The sequence below is a fragment of the Homarus americanus genome, unplaced genomic scaffold (assembly GCF_018991925.1).
Source record: "Homarus americanus isolate GMGI-L3 unplaced genomic scaffold, GMGI_Hamer_2.0 scaffold27202, whole genome shotgun sequence".
Lineage (NCBI taxonomy): Eukaryota > Metazoa > Arthropoda > Malacostraca > Decapoda > Nephropidae > Homarus > Homarus americanus.
In genome coordinates, this window is record NW_024716512.1 from 10,596 (window position 1) to 26,249 (window position 15,654).

The 15,654-nt window shown below is 38.4% G+C and overlaps 1 protein-coding gene across 1 annotated transcript in view; it reads left to right on the plus strand.

Moving 5' to 3' along the window:
- Positions 1-1,697: 1,697 nt before the first annotated feature.
- The window catches only part of LOC121858161 (zwei Ig domain protein zig-8-like), a 113,545-nt gene continuing 99,588 nt past the window's right edge, over positions 1,698-15,654 (plus strand). The window contains exons 1-2 of the mRNA XM_042354376.1: positions 1,698-1,866; positions 4,796-5,883. Of these exons, the coding sequence (XP_042210310.1) occupies positions 5,778-5,883 (106 nt within the window). The 5' untranslated portion in view covers positions 1,698-1,866; positions 4,796-5,777. The remainder of the gene's footprint in view (positions 1,867-4,795; positions 5,884-15,654) is intronic.

Below are 15,654 nucleotides of genomic sequence, written 5' to 3' on the forward strand. Positions count from 1 at the left end.
TTTAAGTTGTCATTTGTTTTGTTCTATAGTGACCCTGAGAACTTGTTATACCTCCTGTATTTTTCTGGTGCTCGATTTTATTACGCAATGAAGAACAAGAGGATGACACGTTATATACATACTATATTCACTCTCTACTGAGACGATGAGAAATTGTTGTGTTTTACTCAAAATCAAAGGAAAACGCAATACCCACTCTATCCTCAACATTGGAGTGAGTTCATTATACCTTGTCATGTTCTCTGTGGCATGGAAAACAAGCGTCAAACGTTATACAGGCGTTGTTGTTAATTTCCAAAGTTAATTGAACAAGAAAAAAATATGTAAAGAGATCCCTTGGTGGAGAACAAATGTAGAACGTTATTCAAGTGTCAGTATTCATTTCTGCAACTCAGTGAACAGGAATAAGCGAAGGCATTTTGATGACATCTGCTTGGTGAAGGATTCATTAACGAGTGATGAAAACACTTGGAAAAAAAGTCCAGTGGAAGAATTAAAGAAAGTAATTTTTTTTTTCATTGTCGTTTACTTCTACACTTAGCTGAACAAAAGGGGGGTTACATAAACCTTTTTCTTTGTCATTAATCACTAGACTTTCTTTTTATTTTGGCTAATTGAATGTATATTGGACGAAGGCGTTACAACTGCAGTATGTTTTTTTAGATTATCATACAGATCCGAGGCGCTGTTACTTATACTTCAAGCTCTGTAGGTGCATGTGACATCATAATCTGCCAATTGTTTCTTTCCAATGGTGGACAAAAATAAAAACAACTCTCACCATAACCTAACCCAGGACACGAGCAGAGAGACCAGACTTAGTTACATGAGACACTTAGTATAATTTCGATGTCCTTCATGGCTTTTCTCTGTTACGATGACAACTTAAGCGAGTCAGTTAAATTTATTCTCGCATCTACAGTTAGAGAAAAAAATGTAAGGCACGAAACTTTGAGAATTCATAACTCTGTCCCTTAAGTTACGTAAGGTAGTAAGGAGCTCTCTAGCCTCTCCATTTAAGGGGAAAAGTTTACGTACGAACCTTTCAGAATTGAGTATAACGTAGCTTATTCAGTCCACTTCGGCGCGTTCTTACATCACTAACTAAGGAAAGAAATTAACGTAGGAAAACTTTAAGTACCCACCATTGTATCGTCGCTTATGGTAGCCAGTCTTTGAAGGTTCTATCTTTGTGTAGTCGCTTTAGGTGGGCATTTAACTGCGTCTCCACATCACTATTTAAGTGTCTCAGAGGATATCCGGCCACAGTATGGTAGAGACTACAGTAGAGGCGCCGTGAAGCAAGCGGTGGGAATATGGCACTAGTCGCAGCAGTAAATCAGACGACTGTCGATAAAAGCAATTGTTTGATTATGTCCTCGCTTGGCGTAGAGGTCCAGCTGTTTGTACGCGCCCAAACTGTTTGTCGTGTCTCCGTATTCTAAAACGATTTTGCTTTTTATTTTCCTGAGTTGTAAGAGATGAGGAATCGAAATAATAATATTGTTGGTAATATTTTTTGAACACCTGATAGACACTGCATATATTCGTTCTACACTTTGTTTTTGCACCTACTCTCGATGTTTATAAACGATTGACACATCCAGGGAACGAAAATAATATCGACTATAAGCGTCCCTAACAGTGGAGGGTCATTAAGCTAGTAATCTATGGCGTTTATAACCGGGGAATAATGTACCCCGCGCGGCAGTGGTGTCTTGGCCGCGGTGGTGAGCGGACGCACGCACCTCTGGCTCTGGGATCCCTCCCTGGCCTCTCCCTACCTCCCTCACCTCCGAGCCTCTCACAACACTACGACAATACCGACTGCTGTTGCTTCTTGTGGACTCAGGATGGCATTCACGGGTATCGTGCACGCGTCGTATGACCATATGTCCCAGTGGCGTCATGTATTTACTGTGTGAATTCGAATAGAGCTCGGTGGATTATGATGAGTGCATGACACGAGAGTGTGGCAGTGACGCGGATAAACAGTTCTCGACTTTACAACATGTAGAAAATATCGAAAGGAACTTTAAATCCCGTGAATGGTTATGACTTTTATGGATATTCTGACCTTCACGTTGACTTGCAGTGAGGGGAAAAATAAGTGAACAGAAACTAAAAGTTTAAAACATATTTGAAAAACTGTGGATGGAAATTGCACTTACTCAGCCGCATATTTATAGTAATATGAATTACAGTAAAGTGTATATGTTTGAAGTTAACATTTTGTCGATCAAATCGTTTCGCTAGTTAAAGAAAGGACATAAATAAAACATCAAGTTTGGCGATAAGTTCATTGATGCTCTGTTGAAGTTATTCCTTTCTCTCTCTTCTCGTCTTTTTCTTTTCTTATCTCTATCTCTCCCTCACTCTTTCTCTCTTCGGTCTTCGAGTCGAGTGTTTGTATTTTTTTCTCCCAGGAAGGATCCTGGAAGGAATCATTCCGTCAGACAATCGTCTTGGGAACTCATTCCCTCACAGAATGAGCGCTTGTGTGAAGTTTAAATTGCAGCTCCAGCTCGACCTTAAGCTCTTAAAGAGCCTTTAATGACTGCTACAAGCGACGCAGTATGGCTAAGGAAACGGACAATGCAGTTCTTGACACAAACGAAAACAAAATCATTCTGTTTGTAGTTTAGTGGATACGTTGTGCATGCCTGTGTTTGGTTCTTTAATATTGTTCTTTAAGTATCGAATGGGAGGAAGAGTTACGGAATAATATCAGTCTTATCTTACCACAGATGGGAGGGAGTGCTTTCTATTTTGCTTTCCAAATATTGAATTGTTCTGGAAAGTTTATATATTTTATCACACTGGAAAAAAGATAGTAAATTATGTCTCTCTGCTCTCCTCCAGTACTGAAAGTCATAACAAAATCAATATTCATTTGACCTCAGAGTGAAAGGTTATTCATGTTTACATCTTTTACTCACCAAGACTTGAATAGTATAAGAAAGTCTGTCTAAAAACCACAGACGTAAAGAAAGTAACTCTGGTATATAATTATTTCTTATTTCGCTTTCCAAGTTTTATCGAATCACTACATAAACCCCGTGGGGATTAACCTCAGGGGGAAACTCAAGTCTGGTGTGGTGAATTTCGTAAGACTTTGGTTGTGTGAGTCTCAAATAACACCTTTGTATTTGAGAGAGAGAGATATAGAGAGAGACAGAGAGAGAGAGGCTAATGACGGATAAACTCGTTCTGTTGTTTTACCTGTGTGTTCGATGTTTTGAATTTTAATTAGCGTCCATTGCAAAATTGGGTTGAACTTATATTCACCAGCATTACATACGGAGTTAGTCACTAGTACAAAGTTTCCATTGCAAAAACCCCCCAAAAAACAAGGCATGGAAAAAAAAAGAGAACAAAAATATTATGTGAATCTCATTTGTTTATCGAAGTGTTTGGTTAGTTGTTAGTGATCAGATAATGTAAACTAGAGATGTGTAATTTTGTTTGGTTATATTTTGTTTAGCGTGTTGGGAAGTTGTTTTCGTGGTTTGTGTGAGTAATGGGTTAATTTACGGTGATAATTTTGTTATTCTTATATTTATTCATTTTTTTTCCTTTCGTTATCTGACTAACAATAGTCTCATTAACCTTCCTCACCTGATATGTTTGTTTCTAAAATTACCTGAATTAGTAATACTGTTAATGACATTCAATTAACGCTAATGATTACCCTGATGTGTATTGTTACTAGCTGAATTGGCCAGTTATGTGAATGGCAATCCTGACTCACACTCATTCACTCACTCACTTACCGAGCAATAGAATTTATCCACTCACTCACTCACTCACTCACTCACCGAGCAAAAGAACTTATCCTAATCCATCGACGGCGCAACTTGGTTCACCTAGTTGTGTCTGCAGCTCTATGAATGTTAATCCTAATTGATTGAATGACTAGAAATGCTTGACCGACTGACTGACTGACTGACTGATCGATCAAGATAACTAATCCTGACCAACCCGTAATGATGTAGTTTTGGTTTCTCTCTGTATATGAGTGATTGCATGGGTTCGAATCCTGTTCAGCCTTGACTCCCCTTGTGGGTAGTTTTATTACAAGTTTGGAATCATTTAATAATAAAGATTAAACTAAGATTCTTTTAATAATTTTTCTTAGGATTCTGAATCTTGTTATGGAATTCTGTTTGGTGTTTGTCATTTTTTATTACATCTGTTTGTCCTTTGAAGGTAATTTGAGTTTTCATTATATTGTTTCACTCTTTGGAATTGATCGACTTTTTTTTTTCTTTATTCGAGGTGAAATGGATTATTTTTCAATTAGCCTTGGAGTTTAATCAGTTTATTATTGGACTAGAAATAAAATCGAATTTCAATTACCTGTTTTTTTTAAATAATATAATCGCATATTTGCATTATTTTTATATTTGTAAGTATTTCGAATCTGGATTTGTTTTGGGGCATGTAATCACTTCTTTAATGGTGTTATTGGCTTGTAATCGATAACCAGTATTTTTCACATAAATGTAATCGATTCTCTCCCCCCAAAAAATTAGAATGTAATTGATTTTCTTGATAGTAACAATTTTTTCTTTGAATTGACTCGATTCATCATTCATTCGCTCTTGGAAAAAACCCGGAAGAAGGTCGATATTGCATGTTACGTTCCGGGAATGTAATGAGAATTGTATTAGTCCTTGAAAGGTGTTCGATCTTCTTAACTGTTTACACTTGTATTATGAACTCCCTATTGTCAAGATGTGTTTCTGTGTCTGGGAATGTAATCGATTATATAAACAACTTGAATATCTTTCAGCCAAATCAATAGACATTAGATCAAGAAGTCTTCAGTGTGGGCGGCGCAGGGAAACTTGTGCTACTCCGATAGTATAATTAATTCTGTTGAAATTGAGCCGTGACTGAAACTATCCCGAGGAGAACTTTTTTGGGGAGGGGGTTACTCCTACCTCCTACCTACTTCTGGCTCCTCTATCTTTTACTACTACAACGACACGACTTCAAGAAAAAATATTCCAAGTGGAGGAATATCCGGCGGTATACAGTATTTCTAAAAGGTAGTGTGATAGTTCTGTTCGGTGATCGTCCTCCTGGTAAGAAATGGAGAGACGCTCACAGTGATTGAAAATTAAAACCTGGTAAAGAGTGAGAGAGCTAAGAAAGAAAGAAAAAAGAGAAAAGAAAATAAGGAAAGAATAAAAGTGGGAGGAAAAATTTACTTCACATGCTCGATAAAGGACATAGTGTGGCCTCCGGGAACTCGAGTGGTCCAGTAAATGCAGAAGAAAATACGACTTGACGGGCACAAGCCAAAGACACACATTTCAGTGACTTAAAGATACGTTTAAAGAATTTCCCAAAGAAAGGTGGAGTTAATCTCGAGGACGATAACGCTGGGGAAAATCCGCGGCGAGTGTACGAGAGCCGGGATTGACAACAACAAAAACTAAACAAGCGAAAAGAAAATATTACCCAAATCTTCAGCTTGTAATTAAGATAGAGAAGGAAAGAAAGGTTATAATCTGTGGACGATATCACAGTCGGGAAAACCAAGCGGAGGAAGAAGCTGTTGAGAATAAAAGGAACTAAGTAAAGTAAGCGAAATTTGGAATTAAAGAAATAAAAAAACGCTTACGCCTCTGTACTCTCGACTAAGAGTAATAAAAGACACGTTTCTGTGATAGAGAAGAAGAAAAAAAGAGTTTAATCTGTGGACGATTTTACTGTAGAAAAATCCCAGCGAGCGGAAGGAAAGAGTGTAGCTTATCGTTGGCCTCAAGATGTGGGTCTCCGGCGAGAGTTCATGGAGCGTCCGTTTCTTCCTCCTGCTGGTTCTTCTGCATCTGAGCGGCACCCTCGCCTACTCCTACTGGGGTCAGCACAGAGGTGAGTGTTACCTTACAACGCCTTCCTATTTTACGATTTTTTCTTTTTTTCTCAACTTCTAATGCTCGCGTCCTGTTCCTAGGATCAGTGGCCGGGCACTCTCAGTTCACCTAGGTTTATAATTTGGGGAAATGAATGCGATCGAGTGTAGTACCGTCCATGCTGCCTCCTTATGTATCGAAGGTTTAGTTACAGTGTGCTGCATCCACACTGTCCCTAACGGGCAGTCGTGCAATAGCCTCTATCTTCCAGTAATGTTATTTTCTTAATAATGATTACGCTGTGTGTGTGTGTGTGTGTGTGTGTGTGTGTGTGTGTGTGTGTCTGTGTGTCTGTGTGTGTGTGTGTGTGTCTGTCGGTGGGTTTAGGTTAGCTTCAGGTGAGAAGAGTTTAGTTTCAGGCCAGGTTAACCTTTCGATGTCTCAAATAACATATCATTTGGAACAAGTAACGTCAAGAATGGAGGAGTTTGGTTGTGGAACCTCACACACATCAAACATTTCGACTCTTGAAGTTTGATCAATTAATTTCTTAGCCTGGAAAGTTTTACCTCAATTTGTTTCCATCTATTTTGATTGGAGTAATATTCGCCTTTGGAAATTCACTCTTGGGATAATTTCAATTTTATCTATTCACCCTCCGTCGTTTCTAGCGTTCAGTTCTCTAAAGTTTCGAGCCGTCCATCGACACACCTCTTGGTATTTAAACCAAAGAGCGTTTCTATCGCAAATATCTTAGCTAATTACTCTAAGGCCATAAACGTTTTAGTTTAAATATAATTTCAACTTGGAACGTTTTCATGAAGATGTTTCAGATACAAGCGTTTCCGTCTCTTACCACCTTAATGGAGGGCGTCTCCCAGCCCAGGCGTTCATCTCTCTGTGGACTTCGGCTTCGGACAATATAGCCTAAAAGGTTTCGATCCCTTCTATGTAAGCTTAACATTATTTTGCCCCGGATACTTTAAAGAGCTATTTTGTTTTTTTCTAAATAATTTGATATTTTCACCTTTTTTTCTATAATTAGTTCAGTTAAAATTAGAGAAGGATTTTGTCTTCCTTACAAACGTACGATAACACTTTCTTGAATACTGTAAAAGGAAACTTGAACACAGTCTTCCACTTTACGATCTGCCAAACCACTGTGTGTGTGTGTGTGTGTGTGTGTGTGTGTGTGTGTAAATTCACATCCTTATTCATCTATCCGTCTTTTTTTCAATTAATCATTCCCTGTTTACACAATTAATTTTCCATTTTAATTTCAAAAACAGATTTATTTATTTTTCATCTCAAACAACATTGATGAGAAACATAGAGTATTTTCTTTATATAAAAATACCAAAGTGCATTAATAAACAACTTAAATATTTCCTTTACTCTTAACTCAATATTATATTCGATATTTGTACTGGAAATATTTTGTTTTTAACTGTAATGGTAGACTTCAAAGGTTTATTTTTTATTTTTTTTTTTACATATATTCAAATAGGTTGCATTACTTCTTTATTGAGATTATAATATAACAATAATAACAATAACAACAATAATAATAATAATAATAATACAAATAATAATATTAAAATCCTTCTTTCACTGCAAAACCATAATACCAATTTATACTATACATATAAAATTTAAAATGCAGAAACATACAAGACGGCTCGTAGTATAGAGCAACACAACACCTGGTAAATTTACATACAGACACACACACACACACACACACACAGACTCACACATACACACACACACAGACTCACACACACACACACACACACACACACACACACACACACACACACACACATACAGACTCACACACACACACACACACACACACATACAGACTCACACACACCCACACATACAGACTCACACACACACACACACACACACACCACACATACAGACTCACACACACCCCACACATACAGACTCACACACACATACACACACACACACACACACACACACACACACACACATACAGACTCACACACACACACACACACACACACACACACACACACGTTGCAATTAATGAGAAAAACACTGACAATGTATCTCTAGGGAAGCATAAAATAATCTCTCTTATGTTATTACCTGAAGAAATGGAGCAATTACCTTTATTACTGTACATATTATCACATCTGTTATCTCTGATGCTTCGAGAGATAGACGAGAGAAGAGACTGTCTCGTGTTGTCTCCTGTCAAGGGGAAGATAATATATACTTTCCGTAAATGTTAAGTAAATGGATGTACTGTATATCGAGATTATTATTCACTATTTTTGTTCATTTATTGGGCACCCTCCTACATCCTTGTGTATGGTGAAGCGCAGAAGCGTTTACAGCGCCCAACAGGGAAACATGCTAAGTTCATGCTTGCCTATGTCTCATGAGTTAAGGGCGTAGAAGCCTGAAGAGTCAATGGTTTATGTCTAAGCAAGTTATTAGAAGCTCCAACAACTTGTCCCTGAATACGAATTCGCAACTTTCGACTTACAGCAGCTATGGCGGAGTGTTTGTAGGTGGAGGTTAAGTGGTGGTGTGAGGTTAAGTGGTGGTGGTGTGAGGATAAGTTGTAGTTGTGGAGGTTGAAGGGGAATAGAATGAGGGGAGGGGCAGTAGATGGGGAGGAACAGTAGATGGAGAGAGGGGCAGTAGATGGAGAGAGGGGCAGTAGATGGGGAGGAACAGTAGATGGAGAGAGGGGCAGTAGATGGAGAGGGGCAGTAGATGGGGAGGAACAGTAGATGGAGAGAGGGGCAGTAGATGGGGGAGAGGGCAGTAAATGGGGCTGGGCAGTAGATGAGTTAAGGGGCAGTAGATGAGAGAGGGGCGATGATGGAGAGGAACAGTAGATGAGAGAGAGGGGCAGTAGATGGGGGAGAGGGCAGTAAATGGGGATGGGCAGTAGATGAGTTAAGGGGCAGTAGATGAGAGGGGAGATGATGGGGAGGGGCAGTAGATGGGGAGGAACAGTAGATGGAGAGAGGGGCAGTAGATGGAGAGAGGGGCATGAAGAAATAGAGAAGTATGTCAAGATTATAGGATAGGTTGGGTTAGGTTAGGTTAGGTTTATGTTGTGATTATGTTGTGATTCTTCATGTTTCAGTAATGTTCACCCGTATTAAGATGTATATTTACAGTTGGTTTGTGTTGGTGTTCGTGGGTTTGTGTTTGTTTATCTGTGAGTGTGTGTGTGGGTGTGGGTGTGTGTGGGTGTGGGTGTGTGGGTGGGTGTGGGTGTGAGTGTGTGTGGGTGGGTGTGTGTGTGTGTGTGGTGTGTGTGGGTGTGTGTGGGTGTGGGTGTCGGTGTGTGTGTGTGGGTGTGTTGTGTGTGTGTGGGTGTGGGTGTGTGTGTGTGTGAGTGTGTGTGTGTGTGTGAGTGTGTGTGGGTGTGGGTGTGGGTGTCAGTGTGTTGCCATAAAATCGTGAGCATGACTCCATTCTTTATCCACAAACCAGAAAAAAAAACGACAACTATGACTCCATTAGCCAACCCAAAACTTCCGCTGTAGAAAATAGAAATGTGGTCATGATGGATTCCACGCTGCACGCCACCACCTTGCCTTACCTGTCTCTGTTGAATTATTTGCCTAAATTATACACCTGAATTATTAAACTGCTAACCTATATTCTATTTTAAACGAGATGCTTATTTTAAGAATCACAAACTGATTGGATGTTACTTTGAAAGTTATAAAACGTCAATCACACACACGCACACACGCATATATGGTTGAGTTTTGATTTGATAGCCCACGTAGTTTTAGAGGTAAGATTTATTTTCACAGCAACAGGCCGATTGTGTGTGGGTGTAATCCCCCCTCACCCCCCTCCCTTGCATGGTTGAACGTATATGTTGTAAAGTTTTAACTTCTGGCAAAGGTTAGACACAGAGATACAAGTACTGTAGACATGTTGAGAGATGTACCGTGTATAAAATTTGGTAGGGGCCAGAACGTAAATATTTTAGCCAGTGAGAGATATGAGAAGGGGGCTTGGGTTACCTACATCATGTTTTAAGACCTCCGCTACTTCATACTAGAGAGAGAGAGAGAGAGAGAGAGAGAGAGAGAGAGAGAGAGATTATTATTTTTTATTTAGTTGTGTGTCTATTGAAGAAAGTAAGAGTTAGTGAATGGTGTAAATGAAAGACTTTACCTGATGAAAAGTACCACAGTATATTATCAACAGTAGCATGCCTGTGTTTACCTTGTCTTTGCACTGAGAAAACACGTAGATAAAAAGTCAAATTATAAAGCATTTCTGAGCTTAATCACGATTTTTTTTTACCATTCTGATCTACACTATCATGCGCTAACTTGAAACTTATTCTAATCTAACTTCAAACTACCTTAAGCTAAGCTCAAACTAACTTAATCTTATCTCAAAATATCTTAATCTAACCTCAAACTAACCTAATCCAACTGTATTAACTATATAATGACGCTGTTTGTTTTTTACTACAATCACCTACAATTAACCTGGTGACTGGATTCTCACAATTTTATCAACAAGAGAATTTCCAAAGTTTGAAGCCTGTGTCGAATTATATATTTTCTATAAACTTTCATTTCGACAGGCTTACATGCAGTCGACTATCCAAGGATTTTTTTTTCCTGTGTAAAACCTATTCGCGGAAATTGATAAATGACTGAGATTAGATATTTTATTTTGACTGCTATGTAATGAATGTTTGTTTGTGGATTTATACTCGCAGCTATCATAGTTTCCAATTCTTCCTACGCAGTACATTAGCTATCTGTGGTTTTGCTAAATACCAATATGACAGGGATTACTTTCTTGCCAACCAGCAATACCACAGTACAACACTCTACCACACTAGCCACTACCACTGTCAGCACAACTACTACCCACTACACCACCACACACCACTACCCCACCACCACCACAACCCACCACCACCACCACAACAACCCACTGCCCCACCACTAACCCACTACCACCCACCACCCATTTACCACAACTACCACCCAGTAAACCACTACCAACACAAACATGGTAGATCCAGACTCATTCCAAAAACAAGCTTCCACGTTATCATGATACACTTAACATCGCCAATGACCTGAACACAATACCCATTAAGTGAAGCTTACTCTCATTATAGCAAGTCATTATACACTACGAATCAGGACCAGAATTAGAGAGTTTATTTAGCAACATCAATACAACAACAACTACAGGTTCAGGTATAAATTACAGGTATATATTAATTTACACCTGGCGACTGTATCATAAAAGGTAGTGATTTAATTTAGATATGATAAATAAGGTATCTGTATAGTATGTCATTAAGGTATATACACTTGAACATTTATTAGGTATATACACATTATATACACATTAACATTGATAAGACAAAATATTCTCCCCTCCCCTTGGTGTAGTCTTTATGGGAAGACTCAATTACCAAATCGTGTAGTCTTGAGACAGTCCAGAAGGCAAGACGAAAATATAAAACGACTTCTTTTAAAATTCTGGGTTGAAACTTCCTCGAGTTGTCTTATATATAATGTATTAAAGTCGAAAAGTCGGGAGTTCAGACGAAACAGAGAGATTTAACCAATGACAGACAGATTAATTGACAGATGGAATTATTGAGACAGTAACAAGCAGAGAAGATGAGAAAGAGATAGTGACAGCCAGAGGAGAAGAAAGAGAAAAAGTACAGTTAGACAGACTGACTGATTGGGAGATAATGAGACAATGAGACACACAGACACAAGAGAGAAGGAAGTGAAAAGAGTAAGGAAAATAAACAAAATATTGAGAAAGAAGCTTCCAGTCGCATCAGGGAGAAATTTTATGGGTTTCGTCGGAAGTAAAAATAAGAGGCTCATTTAAAAAGATTATAGGAGGAGGTTAGAGGAGGGCTCGTGTGATGGAGGAGGAGATGCAGGAGTTATTGTTCCGGTAATTCACGCCCACTTATAAATTTACTACCACTTGGCTGTTCTTCATTTCGGTTAGTTTCCCTTAAAAGCGTTAATGGCGTGGTTTGTAGTAAAGGGGGTGAGGGACAAAGGGAAGGAGGGAGGGAGGGAGGGGAAACTTTGCCAGTGTGACTTAGACAATGAGTTATGGTGAATTGGACAATGTGTTGGTGATTAATTTGAGTTATGTATACTTTTGTTGGCCTTAAGTGGTTGAATTACTCTCTCTTTCTCTCTCTCTCTCTCTCTCTCTCTCTCTCTCTCTCTCTCTCTCTCTCTCTCTCTCTCTCTCTCTCTCTCTCTCTCTCTCTCTCTCTCTCTCTCTCTCAGTATACATACACAACAGTTCCAAACCCTCAGGTCTCATTACATCGCTACTCACAGTAAATAAAGGTGAATAAAGATCAAAGGTGTCAAAATACTCACTCATTTACCTCCTCTTAAGAAAATAAATTAAACTTGACTTTTGATATTTTTAAACTAGGAAATAGAAGTTCTAGTCGTTGCATTGGTGAATATATAAATAGGAGGTTAAAGATGTTTATTAAATGAAAAGAAGTAGACTGCATGTGAGTAAGGTGCTAATTGTTAAAGTACCTGTCGCCTTTTTTTCATTGTTTATCCTTTCGACCTTAAAAATCACAACAGTGAACATCGTATCTCTTGTCATTCATTAGTTACGCTGAGGATTTACATAATTTAATAGAGACAGCGCTACCACTCACTAATCCCAGAGACACACACTGACTCAGGACCGGATCTTCAACGCTAAAACCCAGACTATGAGTTGTCGAAAAATGATAAATCCCCTTTGTTTGCCAACTTCGGAACTGGATAATTCGAATCCCAATCCTTTTGAATCCTGGTTTAAGTTTGAGTTTAGTTTTGAAATCCGGGTCTGCTTCCGGGATTAACTAGCTCCGAGACTGACCGATCACCTCACATGGCAACATCAAGGTGGCTTAGTCTCTCCCCAACAAAAAAAAATGACACTTGAATTGATTATATACGATACAATTTAATTACTACTTCCAGGTTTTATTATAAAGACGTAAGATTTTTCACACGATAACCGGACTTACTTCCACGATAACCAGCCTTACTTACACGATAACCTGGCTTAAGTACACGATAACTGGACTTACTTTCACGATAACCTGGCTTAAGTACACGATAACTGGACTTACTTTCACGATAGCTAGACATACACGATAACCAGATCAACTTACATGTTAGATTTAATCAGACTTAAATGTACCAGTTTAGTAAGAATTATACGAGGTAAATAGTGAAAATAAAACTGATGAGGAATATGGATTTAAGACTTTGTATTTAACATTGCCTACATTCCAGGGTCAGGAGTAAATGTTTTTCATGCATGGCTTAAACAATAACTGATACCTTATTTTTAGCTGAGTTTGGCCCAGTCTAGTCCATCACATTCCCGGGTGATTTATAGATAATTGTTATTTATTTATTTATATATTATTATTTTTTTATATACCTCATTATATACTGTACACATCTTGGGGCAAACGATTCATTAATGATTCTTTTATATATAAATTCTTTGTTATATTATTTTCTTATTATCTTATTTAGGTAAACTTTCTCCTGTCACCTTTTAACCATCATTGTCAGCAAGGTTGTATATATTTTTCCAAATTACCGATGATAATAATATCTCACTAATATAAACCTATTTTTCTGTATTTGGTTATAATTTCCAAATACCAGAGTTAATTTTACGACGAAGCACTTTTCTTTTTCGACGAATAATGGAAATATCATTGAATATTGAATACCTCTGAGGTCCTGTGAACACTCCCACAGAATGCATGAACCGCAGTAATATAAGTCGAGTTTAGAGCTTTTTTTTTCATACGTGCACATGAATTTTATGGAGAATTCAGTGAATGTTTGGTAGGAAAAGGTGTGAAGGTGTGTGTGTGTGTGTGTGTGTGATCTAACATAGGAAACATTGAGGTGTTGTCTTGCGCCAAACTCTTAGATTACTTTCTTATGGATTCATCATTGGAATGGCTATTGTCTTAGGTCAGGATGAGGTCAAATGTTCAAGTCACGGGGAATCATCAGGTCACGGGGATTCAATAGGTCACTGGGTATCATCAGGTCACAGGGGTTTATCAGGTCACGGGGATTCATCGGGTCACAGGGGTTCATCAGGTCACTGGGGTTCATCAGGTCACGGGGATTCACCAGGTCATGGGTGTATGTAAATAGATATGCAACTGAATAGGTGTCTCTATATGTTACTGAATATGTGACTTTGTGTGACTGTATATGTGAACAACAATCGACTTGTGGAAATCCTAGCAATCTATTGTTTGTTTTGCTGGCTGAGATATAAATTGAAGGTCACTTGTCACCGTAAAGGTCATATAACTGAATAACATTCTCTAACCTTTAAATTTTGTTTGTCTATTGTTCAGCGTTTGTAGTATCGAAAGTTACATTAGTGATGTCTTCGGTTCTTAGCTCTGGGTGATAAAGGTTTCTGGATTTCGTCGTTGGAAAGCATATTGAATTTGGGTCTAGCTTAGAAATCCTGTGTTCGTGTCTATACTAATGGGACCAGTGTAACACCTTGGAGAATTACCCCCCACCCCCACTACCTGCTGAATGCGTTGACGTATTATCTTCAAACTTCCAGAATATATCTATCTAAGTATTAACCAGGAAGAATTTTAGTCCTAAATTGAAGTAAGACGAAGATTAAGGTCACGAGTGATGGTTCAGGGTAAATGGTCTTTGAATATATGAACTAATACCATTTTTCTTTTACATTCAAGTATTCATGTACAAGTTATATGCTTGGAGAAATACATAATTAAGTCAATGTTAAATGTAGATGTTAATCCTCCATCAATAAACATGAATTAGTATAAAACACAATAAAATGTAAATTCCAACTAATTTGCATACTTTATTACACACACCTCCTCCTCCTCCTCGTTCCTTTTTCTCCTTCTTCCCTCCTTCTCTTCATTCTCCTCATCCTCCTCATCCTCCTCCTTGTCCTTAGTTATATCAACAACACTCAGTTATTTCCATTCATATTCATTACAAGTCTTTCAGCGCCTCAGTAAACTATCACTTACCTGTGTATATATTTAAGGTCTTGGTTAATGAGGTCTAATTAACCTTGTACTGCGATAACTAAAGAATATTCTTGATTGTGTCAGGTGTATACGTTCTGTCTGTCTGTCTCTCTGTTTTTCATCTTCTTTCCTCTCTCTATCCTCCTTTAAACCACAATACGTAAAATCTATCTCGGAATAAGCATCTCAGTAACGACCTTACATTACACAATAACATCGTAATTGGGAGGCTCTAACAAACGACAATACTGCGTTGCTGTACGAAAGTTTGTAAACAAAACAAGTGACTTGATTTAAGGATAGTGCCACGCTTTGAGAGGATCCCTGCTGTGGTCTGTTTCCATCGTGTGTAGGATGTTGTAGAGATTCAAGTCGTATGTGGGAGGTAGCTCGTGTTGCTTTGATCCAAGTTTTATATCCTTCTTACATAGCACTTAATCCAGATCAGTTAGAGTGTGTGAGAGAGAGAGAAGCAGATAGAAAGAAAGATCGATGGACAGATAATTTGAGAGAGAGAGAGAAAGAACATAGGATAAAAGAAAAATTAAGTGCAAAAGAAAGGAAGAAAGAGAAAGAAAACTAGAAATAATGCAGAAGCGCTAGGAGAACGACATCTACAATATCATTATCGAGTCTCAGGACTGAAGCTAGGAGGACAGTGAGTGAATCAAACACCGCCTCACT